The sequence below is a fragment of the Populus trichocarpa genome, chromosome 14 (assembly GCF_000002775.5).
Source record: "Populus trichocarpa isolate Nisqually-1 chromosome 14, P.trichocarpa_v4.1, whole genome shotgun sequence".
In the NCBI taxonomy this organism is placed as follows: domain Eukaryota; kingdom Viridiplantae; phylum Streptophyta; class Magnoliopsida; order Malpighiales; family Salicaceae; genus Populus; species Populus trichocarpa.
In genome coordinates, this window is record NC_037298.2 from 298934 (window position 1) to 310223 (window position 11290).

The 11290-nt window shown below is 37.7% G+C and overlaps 1 protein-coding gene and 1 long non-coding RNA gene across 2 annotated transcripts in view; one reads left to right on the forward strand and one right to left on the reverse strand.

Moving 5' to 3' along the window:
• Positions 1-8903, forward strand: part of LOC7464759 (putative disease resistance protein RGA3) — a 75498-nt gene extending 66595 nt beyond the window's left edge. Inside the window, exons 2-3 of the mRNA XM_024585129.2 lie at positions 6603-8462; positions 8659-8903. Of these exons, the coding sequence (XP_024440897.2) occupies positions 6603-8462; positions 8659-8676 (1878 nt within the window). The 3' untranslated portion in view covers positions 8677-8903. The remainder of the gene's footprint in view (positions 1-6602; positions 8463-8658) is intronic.
• Positions 8904-9498: 595 nt separating this feature from the next.
• LOC112324103 (uncharacterized) lies at positions 9499-11290 on the reverse strand. Its single transcript, XR_002977807.2, has 2 exons — positions 11159-11290; positions 9499-9764 (listed from the first exon to the last, which is right to left on the reverse strand). It is a non-coding gene; the product is annotated as an uncharacterized LOC112324103 (long non-coding RNA).

Below are 11290 nucleotides of genomic sequence, written 5' to 3' on the forward strand. Positions count from 1 at the left end.
AACTTCATATACTTAAGCTGTACAATATAAAGAATGGTATGAGGCTATGGATAATGAGATCAAAGCTCTTGAATTGAATGATACCTGGATCGTGGTTGATCTTCCTGCTTCTAAACATGTTTTTGAGTTTATAAAGTCAAGCTAAAGTCTGATGGGACTTTGAAAAGGTATAAAGCCATGCTAGTTGCAAAGAGGTATAATCAGTGTGAGGGACTGGATTATTATGACACCTTTTCTCCTGTGGTTAAGCTCACCATTGTGAGAACTCTTTTGGAAGTTGCTACTGTAAAGAAGTGGCATCTTCACCAATTGAATGTGAATAATGCCTTTCTTTATGGAGACTTAGATGAAGAGGTTAACATGTCATTACCTCATGGATTTAATAAAAAAGGGGAGTCCAAAGTTTGCAGGCTACACAAGTCACTCTATGGCTTAAAGCAATCTTCGAGGCAATGGTTTGCCAAATTTTCTTCTGCCTTGATTGAGTTTGGTTTTATGCAGCCCAAAGTTGATTACACTTTGTTTACACGCTCTTTGGAAGATTCATTCATTGCTATATTAGTTTATGTTGATGATATAGTTGTTGCCAGTGATAATTCAGCTGCAGTTTCCAAGTTCATTCACTTGCTTATTGATAGATTTAAGCTTAAAGACCTTGGACAGTTAAAGTATTTCCTTGGTTTGGAAATAGCTCGCAGAGAGCTTGGCATCTCTGTTTATCAGAGAAAATATGCCTTGGACATTTTTGAGACTACTGGCTTGTTAGCTTTGAAACCAGCCAAATTTCCAATGGATCTTAATGTGAAATTCTCTAAAGATTCTGGCCAACTCTTAGTTGATCCTATTCCATACAGACGGCTTGTTGGCAGATTACTCTATCTCACTATCAGCCTGACATTTCTTTTGTTGTTCAGGTTTTAAGCTAGTTTATGGACAAGCCACAAGTCCCTCATCTAGACGCTACCACTCAAGTTCTACGTTATATTAAAGCATCTTCAGCTCAAGGATTGTTCTTTCCAGTTATCTCTCGTTTACAACTGAAAGCATTTTGTGATTCAGACAGGGTTGGTTGCTTGGATTCTAGAAGATCAGTAATAGGGTACTGCATCTTTCTTGACAGTTCTTTGATTTCTTGGAAATCCAAGAAACAAACTATCGTCTCTCGGTCCTCTGCTGAGGCTGAGTACAGAGCAATGATGTCCACCTATTGTGAGGTTGTATGGCTTTGAAATCTTCTCCACGACCTATAAATTCCACTTCAAACTGCTCTCCTTTATTATGATAGTAAAGTTGCTCTTCACATTGCGGCCAATCCTGTCTTTTATGAACATACCAAAAACTTTGATATTAATTGTCATGTGGTTCGCAAGAAGATTCAGTTAGGCATTCTTCGCACTTTCCATGTTTCCTCTCAACACTAGCTGATTGATATTTTTACAAAGGCTCTTGGTTCCTCTCATTTTTTTCCATTGCTATTCAAGATGAGCCTTCATAACATTTATTGTCCTTGACATTTCTCATGAGTCTCATCTTGAGGGGGCGTATTGAATATACACCAGTGAGCCAGTCTGCAGCTGTTAAAATAAGGAATATACACCAGTGAGCCGTAGTCTGTAACTGTTACAATAAGCTTCTTAGGTGGTTAGAGTTTGTTATAAAGTTCGTTATAAAATATGTTATTAATAACTGATTTTGTTACAATGACAAGTGAAGGAATATAAATACTGTAACTGATTAACGGAATAAAAGAAGATGAAATCAGTTTACATTTTCATTTTCCAATGGCCACCTTGAGTGTTCTTCTTTATATGAAATCAAATAAAAATATGATTTCAAATAAGTTCGAATAAACATTGATCAATAATTAATTTGATTATTGACAATTAATGTTTAGGGTGACGATGGGGTGATCACATCAGACATTACATCAAATGTCATATCCCATTTTTGCCCTCCCCCCGCGTAAAAAAATAATAAAATACAAAAAAAAAATCAAAAAAATATTATTAAAAAATATAAACAGTGAAAAATGATGTCAGCACGCCCTAAAAATGATTAAAAATTGGTTGAGGAGGTTAAAAAATACAAAGATTAAAATTTGTCAGTATTTTATTGACTGATGATAGCTTTGTTGACAAAGAAAATTCAATTTGAGTAAGAAAAGTCCAAAATTAGATGTTTATGGACTCAATTAAATTTTATTGAAGGTTTAATTGAATTTATGGAGAGTTTGATTGCAAGAAAAATTGATTTTGGAGTCAATTTAGGCTTTAATTGGAAGAAATTAAAGTTTTGGGGTCAAATTATAATTTTTGAAAGTTAATTTGGTCAAATCAGGGGCTTAATTGCATAAATATTGAAGTTTGATAGCCAATTAGGGACTTAATTGAAGAAATCCGAAACCAAGGACCCAAATGGAAAAGGCGCGTAAGTAGAGGGGCTGGAATTAAAACTGGATCAGGGGCTCAATTGAAGAAATTAGAAGTTTATTGATCAATTTAGGGTAAAATTGCAGAATTTCAAGACCAAGGATCAAAGTGAAAAAGGCGGTCAACTATAGGGCCTCTGTTGGCTTTTTGGCAAGAATGCAATTGCATTGATTTTTAAATCAAAATTGCAATTTAGGACTTGATTGACAAAATTACAAATTGAGGACCAAAGTGAAACTAAACATGTTTTTGCCGCCTTTTCATTTAAATGAAACGACGCGTTTTGATCAACACGACGCCGTTTCATACACTGTTAAAAAAAACCCAAAACGGTGTCGTTTTGATCGACATTGTATGTCTTCTTCTTCCCTTAGACATGCAGAAAACAGGGGAAGGGATCTTTTGTTCCCCTGTTTTCACCGCCTCTTCTTCTTTCTTTTTTGTTCAAAAAGACGCCGACAAAACTCCCCACTTGCCTGCCACATGGTGGAAGAAAAGGGGATGCACCCCAGGGCGGTTCTGGGGCAGCAGCACAGTGGCTGCCCCAGCTAATTCACCATCTTCTCTGCCTATAAAAACAGAGGCAGAGAAAAAAAAAAGAGGTGGGGACCGAGAACAAAAGGAAAAAAAGAGTGACAGAGGGACGAGAGAGAGACAGAACAGAAAAGAGAATAGAATAGAGAAGAGGGAAAAGAACGGAAGAAAAGAAAAGAAAACGAAAAAAAAATAGAGGATCTCACCTCTATACAGTGAAGAAGAAGAAGGAGGAGCATCGCCGGCCACCATCTCCACCACCGCGAGCCGCCGCTGATGACAACAACTGCGCCTCCTCTCGCCGGGTAAGTTTCCTTCCTTCTCTGCTCCGGCTTCTCTTTTCCTTTCATTGGCATACAGAACGTGAGCAATTCACTTTCTGCAGCCAATGAATAATTGGCGGGTTACTGTGCACAGCACACTAACCCGCCAATTATCATTTTAATGGGCCAGCCTTGGCCCATTTTGCATGTTGGGTCGGTTCCGGCCCATTTTGTTTTGGGTCGGAGCTGGCCCATTTCATTTTTTGGGCCAGAGCCGACCCGTTTTATTTTGTTTTGGGCCAGTGCCGGCTCGTTTCATTTTATGTTAGGCCGGAGTCGACCCATTTTCATGTCGGGCTGGTGCTGGCCCATTTTGTTGTATGTCGGGCCGGTGCTGGCCCATCATTTTTTATGTTAGGCTGTGTTGGCCCATTCCAAATAAATACACCATAAAAATACAAATCTGATATTAAAAATACCCGGTTTTCATCAAAAACTTGCAAATATAAGAAAAAATTGAAAAAAAACGTTTTTGTGCATATGGCCAAGTGTCTCAAAGCTAAAAAAAATTATATTGTATTTTTCATACACCAAAAAAAATATTTTAGCATGCATTTTAGCTTTAATAACCAGTTTATTAAAGTCAAGAAAACATTGGCAAAAATTTCAAAAACAACAAAAAATTTATTTTGTTTCGTTTTAGTATCAGAGATTATAAATTTATACGTAAAATGTATTTTCGATATTAAAAAGGTAGTTGTTTTTATTAACGACATAAAACAATTAGGTTTTTACCCGATTAGGTTTTTACTCGATAAGATAAAGATCTCCTTACAGAAAAGGATTTTTCTTACCCTTGGACAGACCAACAATTAAAAATCATAACATGACTTTAGATTTGAACAGACAAAACAATGCAGTCTACCTTAGGTAAGATGTATTTGGGGTGCTAATACCTTCTCTTTACACAACCAGTCTCCATACCCGATCTCTGAAACTAGTTAAAATTTCTAATAATCAGAATGTGACAACTCCCATTCAAATTGATCACTAATGAAAGACATAAAAATTTCTTGTCTCTTTAAATTTTTCCAGAAATACACCACATCCATATTTTTATTTTTTCCTAGATAATAGATGATTTTCACGATACTATATACGTGCGACATTAAAAAAAGAAAGAAAGAACGTAAGAAAGACTGGAAGAAGACTTATAAATTATTCTTTTAATGTCTTGGCTTCAGCGTGCCAAGTTTGACCGTAGTGATTCGCGGAAGATGCATTGAGGGAGGGACCCTCTGCTTTGAAGTTGAATGCATCTCCTCATCCCAAAACGCCCTTCATTTCGTCTCTATTTCACAACTTTCAGACCATTCTTATATCTCTTTTGCTCAATCTTTCTTCTTTGATTTCCCAAAGAAAACAAGAGAATATGGCAGTAGAGCTTCTTCTTACGTTTACCATGGAGGAGACTTTGACAAGGGTCAGTTCCATAGCTGCTGAAGGGATCAGACTTGCTTGGGGATTGGAGGGACAGCTGCGAAAGCTCAAGCAGTCCTTGACCATGATCAGAGATGTGCTCCAAGATGCAGCAAGAAGGTCAGTCACAGACGATTCTGTGAAGGGTTGGCTGGAGAAACTACAAGATGTAGCTTACGATGCTGAAGATGTTCTAGACGAGTTTGCTTATGAGATTCTCCGAAAAGACCAAAAGAAGGGAAAGGTACGTGACTGCTTTTCACTCCACAACCCTGTCGCATTCCGTCTGAATATGGGTCAAAAAGTAAAGGAGATCAATGGAGCACTGGATGAAATTCGAAAAGATGCAGCTGTATTTCAATTGACATCTCTACATGTAGATAGAGCTCAAGAAGTTAGCTGGGATCCAGATCGAGAGACAGATTCCTTCCTTGACAGCTCAGAAGTTGTAGGAAGGGAGGATGATGTCTCTAAAGTTATGGAATTGCTGACTACCTTGACCAAACACCAACATGTCCTTCCGGTTGTCCCTATTATGGGGATGGCTGGCCTTGGAAAGACTACTGTAGCAAAAAAAGTTTGTGAAGTAGTGAGGGAGAAAAAACATTTTGATGTGACTCTATGGGTTTGCGTTTCTAATGATTTTAATAAAGTAAAGATTTTAGGAGCAATGTTGCAAATGATTGACAAAACTACGGGTGGGTTGAATAGTCTTGATGCAATTCTTCAAAACCTTAAGAAAGAGCTGGAAAATAAGACATTTTTTCTTGTTCTTGATGACGTGTGGAATGACGACCGTGATAAGTGGGATGATTTGAAGGAGCAACTGTTAAAAATTAACAGCAAGAATGGGAATGCTGTTGTTGTTACAACCCGCAGTAAGAAAGTAGCAGGCATGATGGAGACTTCTCCTGGGATTCAGCACGAGCCAGGGAGACTATCAGCTGATCAATGTTGGTCCATTATCAAGCAAAAGGTGAGCAGGGGTGGACAAGAAACAATACATTCAGACTTGGAGACTATTGGAAAAGAGATTGCAAAGAAGTGTGGAGGGATTCCGTTGCTTGCTAAAGTTTTGGGAGGAACACTGCGCCAAAAGGAGACGCAGGAGTGGCAGTCAATTCTAAACAGCAGAATTTGGGATTCTCAGGATGGAAATAAAGCTTTGCGCATATTGAGATTAAGTTTTGATTACTTGTCATCGCCAACATTGAAAAAATGTTTTGCATACTGTTCCATTTTCCCTAAAGATTTTAAAATTGAAAAGGAAGATCTGGTTCAACTTTGGATGGCTGAAGGTTTTCTCAGGCCATCAAATGGGAGGATGGAAGACGAAGGCAACAAGTATTTCAATGACTTGCTTGCAAATTCCTTTTTCCAAGATGTTGACAGGAATGAGTGTGAGATCGTAACAAGTTGCAAGATGCATGATCTTGTGCATGATCTTGCATTACAGGTCTCAAAATCAGAAGCATTAAGTCTGGAGGAGGATTCGGCTGTTGATGGTGCATCTCATATTCGTCATCTAAATCTCATTTCTCGTGGGGATGATGAGGCAGCATTAACAGCGGTTGATGCTAGAAAATTGCGTACTGTTTTCTCAATGGTTGATGTATTCAATCGGTCTTGGAAATTCAAAAGCTTGAGAACTCTCAAATTGCAAGAGTCTGATATCACTGAGTTACCCGATTCAATTTGCAAGCTGAGACATTTGAGATATCTTGATGTTTCGGATACTGATATCAGAGAATTGCCAGAATCCATCACCAAGCTCTACCATTTGGAAACATTAAGATTCACTGATTGCAACTCACTAGAAAAGCTTCCCCAGAAAATGAGAAATTTAGTGAGCTTGAGACACCTTCATTTTGATGATCCAAACATGGTGCCAGCTGAGGTGAGACTCTTAACACGCCTTCAAACTCTGCCGATTTTTGTTGTGGGTCCAGATCATAAAATTGAAGAGTTGGGATGTTTGAATGAACTAAGAGGAGCATTGAAGATATGCAAGCTTGAGCAAGTTAGAGACAGAGAAGAAGCTGAGAAGGCAAAATTGTTTGGAAAAAGAATGAAGAAATTGGTGCTTGAATGGAGTGACGATGAAGGTAACTGCTGTGTTAACAGCGAAGATGCGCTGGAAGGCCTGCAACCTCACCCAGACATAAGAAGCTTGACAATTAAGGGTTACTGTGGTGAATATTTCCCATCATGGATGTCTGCATTGCCTCTCAATAATCTGACGGTCCTGAGATTGAAAGACTGCAGCAAGTGCAGACAACTCCCAACACTTGGATGTCTTCCTCGCCTTAAGATTCTAGAGATGAGTAGAATGCCTAATGTGAATTGTATAGGCAATGAGTTCTATAGTAGCAGTGGCAGTGCAGCAGTACTGTTTCCAGCACTAAAAGAACTCACTCTATCCAGTATGGATGGTCTTGAAGAATGGATGGTACCAGGTGTAGAAGGTTATCAAGTATTTCCCTGTCTTGAAGAGTTGAGCATTCGGCAGTGTGGCAAGTTGAGGCAACTCCCAACACTTGGATGTCTTCCTCGCCTTAAGATTCTAGAGATGAGTGAAATGGGTACTGTAAAATGTATAGGCAATGAGTTCTATAGCAGCAGTGGCAGCGCAGCTGTACTGTTTCCAACACTAGAAAAACTCACTCTATCCATTATGGAAGGTCTTGAAGAATGGATGGTACCAGGTGGAGAAGTTGTTGCAGTATTTCCTCGTCTTGAAAAGTTGAGTGTTAAGAGATGTGGTAAGTTGGAAAGCATTCTGATACGTCGTCTTTCATCTCTTGTAGAATTTGAAATTGACGAATGTGAGGAACTGAGATATTTGTCTGGTGAGTTTCATGGCTTCACGTCTCTTCGAGTTTTGAGGATATGGAGTTGTTCAAAGCTGGCATCCATTCCAAGCGTACAACACTGCACAGCTCTGGTGAAATTGGGTATATGGAGGTGCCGTGAGTTGATCTCAATTCCTGGTGATTTCCGAGAATTGAAATGTTCTTTGAAGAAATTGAATATTTATAGTTGTAAATTGGGAGCTCTTCCAAGCGGACTACAATGTTGCGCATCTCTAGAGGTATTATCAATAATTGATTGGAGAGAGCTTATCCATATCAGTGATTTACAAAAACTGTCTTCGCTTCGAAGATTAACCATTCAATCATGTGAGAAGCTCAGCGGTATTGATTGGCATGGTTTACGACAATTGCCTTCTCTTGTTTATTTACAAATCACCAGGTGTCGGAGTTTGAGTGATATCCCAGAGGATGATTGCTTAGGCGGCCTCACCCAACTGGAGGAATTGAGCATCGGTGGTTTCTCAGAGGAGATGGAGGCCTTTCCTACAGGAGTTTTAAACTCAATCCAACACCTCAACTTGAGTGGGTCCCTTGAAAAACTAGAGATATGGGGATGGGATAAACTGAAGAGTGTACCCCACCAACTTCAACACCTCACTGCCCTTGAGCGATTGGAAATAAGTAATTTTGACGGGGAGGAATTTGAGGAAGCTTTGCCAGAATGGTTAGCCAACCTTTCTTCTCTTCGATCTCTTTGGATTGGGGGTTGCAAGAATCTCAAGTATCTGCCAAGTTCAACAGCCATTCAATGCCTCTCCAAATTAAAGCATTTGGATATTCATCGATGTCGACATCTATCAGAAAATTGTAGAAAGGAGAATGGCTCTGAGTGGCCCAAGATTTCTCATGTCCCATCAATCTATATGGAGGGTACATGTGTACAGGTATGTTGGGACTTTAATACTATTGTAATAAAAGTCATGATTATTCATCCTGATTTGTTTTTTATATTATAGAAACCATGTAGAAGCCCCATTTTTTTGTCTACTCAATCAATATCATCCTGCATTTTGCAGTTTAGCGTTGTTTTTCTTTCCTCCACTAACAAGAAGCTGGCTGTTTTAACTATTGTATGTGCAGTGGAACCTCGAAGACTGAAGGAAGTCATGGAATGGTTATTTAAAGCTTTTGCAGAATAGTGTTTGTCGGGCTGGATGGTGGATAAACATGTGAATTCACGAAGATAGAAGAGCTTAATATGGGCATGGATGTGAATCTTTATCTGCATGCAGTGCAACTTCTATTACTTTATATTAGATTTTGTTTTTTAACATTTAAGAATTCTATTTTTATGAGTTTATATATGCTGATAAATGTTTTTCAAAGCTGAATTTTCTAAATGTAGAATGACCATTATAAATTTGGTTTAAACCTTCTTATTGAGCTCAAAGCAGAGAGTAGTTTCGAAGAAAAAATGTTGCAAATAATGGTTCCAAAAAAAAAACTTGAGGAATGAACAACCAAAATCACCAAAATGCACAAAGAAACTTGAATTGGCAGCTCTTGTAAATTCACTTCACAAAGTATAGCGATCACTCCAAAGAGAGAGTTTATTGCTTAGGAACAGGGATGGCTAACTGATACAATCATAATTTCAAGAACTAAGACTTTATAACTACACTACCTGAAAAAGAACCACAGGTCCCGATCGCCATGGTACTGCTGTGGTAAAATACCAACGACCTGCTCAAAGTGGATGCAACGCTCAGCATAATGACACCCAAGATTAAGAATATCAGAAGATACAAGAAAATTGCAGAACAATAGCAAAACAAATTGCCTATATAAAAGCTCTTTGTCACGACCCGAATCCCGGGTCAGTGACCGGCAACGCAGGGGCGGCGTCGGCAGGACACCCCGCCCGCGCTAAGCCTCAGAACGGACATATCAAAAGAATAATTTATTCAAAAATACGCAGCATTTCATAATCTTCAGAAATATTATATTATTCAAAATTGATTAAACCAAAAAATAGTTTAAAACTCCTCATCAGTAATTAAAACAAAAACAATAATTCATAATACTCATTACATTGTCAAAAATCCAAACTTAATTAAAACAAGGTAATAGTGGAGCGCCTAAGACATCGAATCAAACAGCCTTGAAAGATAAGCAAGGCATACCGACCCAAAACTGAAGAAGCAGGAACACTCAACAAGGTTCACCTGCTATCAGAAACTAAGAACCTGAAATAATATTAAGAATGAGGGGTGAGTTCAACCAACTCAGTGAGGGAATAATAATTAATATACATTTTAGATATTCTTGATATTAATAGTTCGCAAGATCATTTATCTTGATATACATATACATATACATACTAAACATATCATATACATATCATATACATACTAAACGTATCATCATAACGTAGTGGACTATATGTCAGAGATCAGATAACACCCGAAGGTGACCAGACCAGATGACACCCGAAGGTGACCACTGTGGGATGATCAGTCGCCACAGGCTGATGCCTCTCTCACCAGCTAGGTTTACAGAATACTATGTGCACATAGGCTAACTACTCTCCGTTAGCATGGAGTTACTAACAAGTCCCATATCAAGGCATAATAGATATTTACATAATCATCAAATAAACGTATATCATATCAAATAGAATTTACTTTGACAGATTGCAAGTGCAAATTCAAGAACAAATGAGTACTCGGAAAATAAGCAACATATATAATTATTCAAGAAATTAACGAGTTGTACTCATTGTATAATCAACATACATATTTACTTATCATATATGCATATTAAAAATTATCCCACTCACGCGAAAAATATAGAACTAAAAGGAATGTCAGACGAAAAACTCGAAAATCCTATTGAGGATCGTTAGGAGAACCTACAACAATATGAAAATATACTCAAAAGCAACTCAAACAAGAGATCCCAATGCATAAAATAAAAACCAGGTTTAGTCTCCTAAGTTTATGGACTAAAACGACAATTTTCCAAAACAGGGACCAAAACGTAATTTTACCAAAATTGGACCAATCTAGAAAATACATAACTATACTGAATTTTCACCCATAAACCATCCTTAATTCTGTCTAGAACGAACCAGGGACCAAACTGTAATTTTCATAAAGTTCAGGGACTAAAATGTAAATTCCCAAAATTGAGGGACCAAACTGAAAATATTCCAAATCAATTATCAAACTCAGATTCATCATCCTTAACCTCATAATAACACTTTCCAGAATCTCAAAATACAATTAGGGGTCAAATTATAATTTTCCCAAAGTTTAGGGACTAAACTGTAATTTCACAAATTGAGGGACCAAATTGAATTTTCATCATCTTCAACCTCAAACCCAGAATTTCATAGATTACCTACTGTCATCTCCTGATTTCTAACACAATTTCACCATTCAAATAAAATCATAACTCAAAATTATCATCTTTACCTTCAATCTTTCACAATCAACTAATTAACCAATTACCCACAACAATCAACCCATAACATTCCAATTAATTCATCAATCAAACTCAAAACACAATATTCAAAACCCTAACATTTATCAAAACAGAACTTAAAGCTTAAAGAACACACATTTATACATAATCTTACCTTTAAACTTATTTCCTCCAATTCTCTTCTCCTTTTCTTATCTTTCCCTCTTTTCTCTTCTTCTTCCTCCCCTTTTCTTCTCTTCTCCCGTCAGTTTTCACTCTTAAAACACAGCTCTCTCTTCTATTTTCT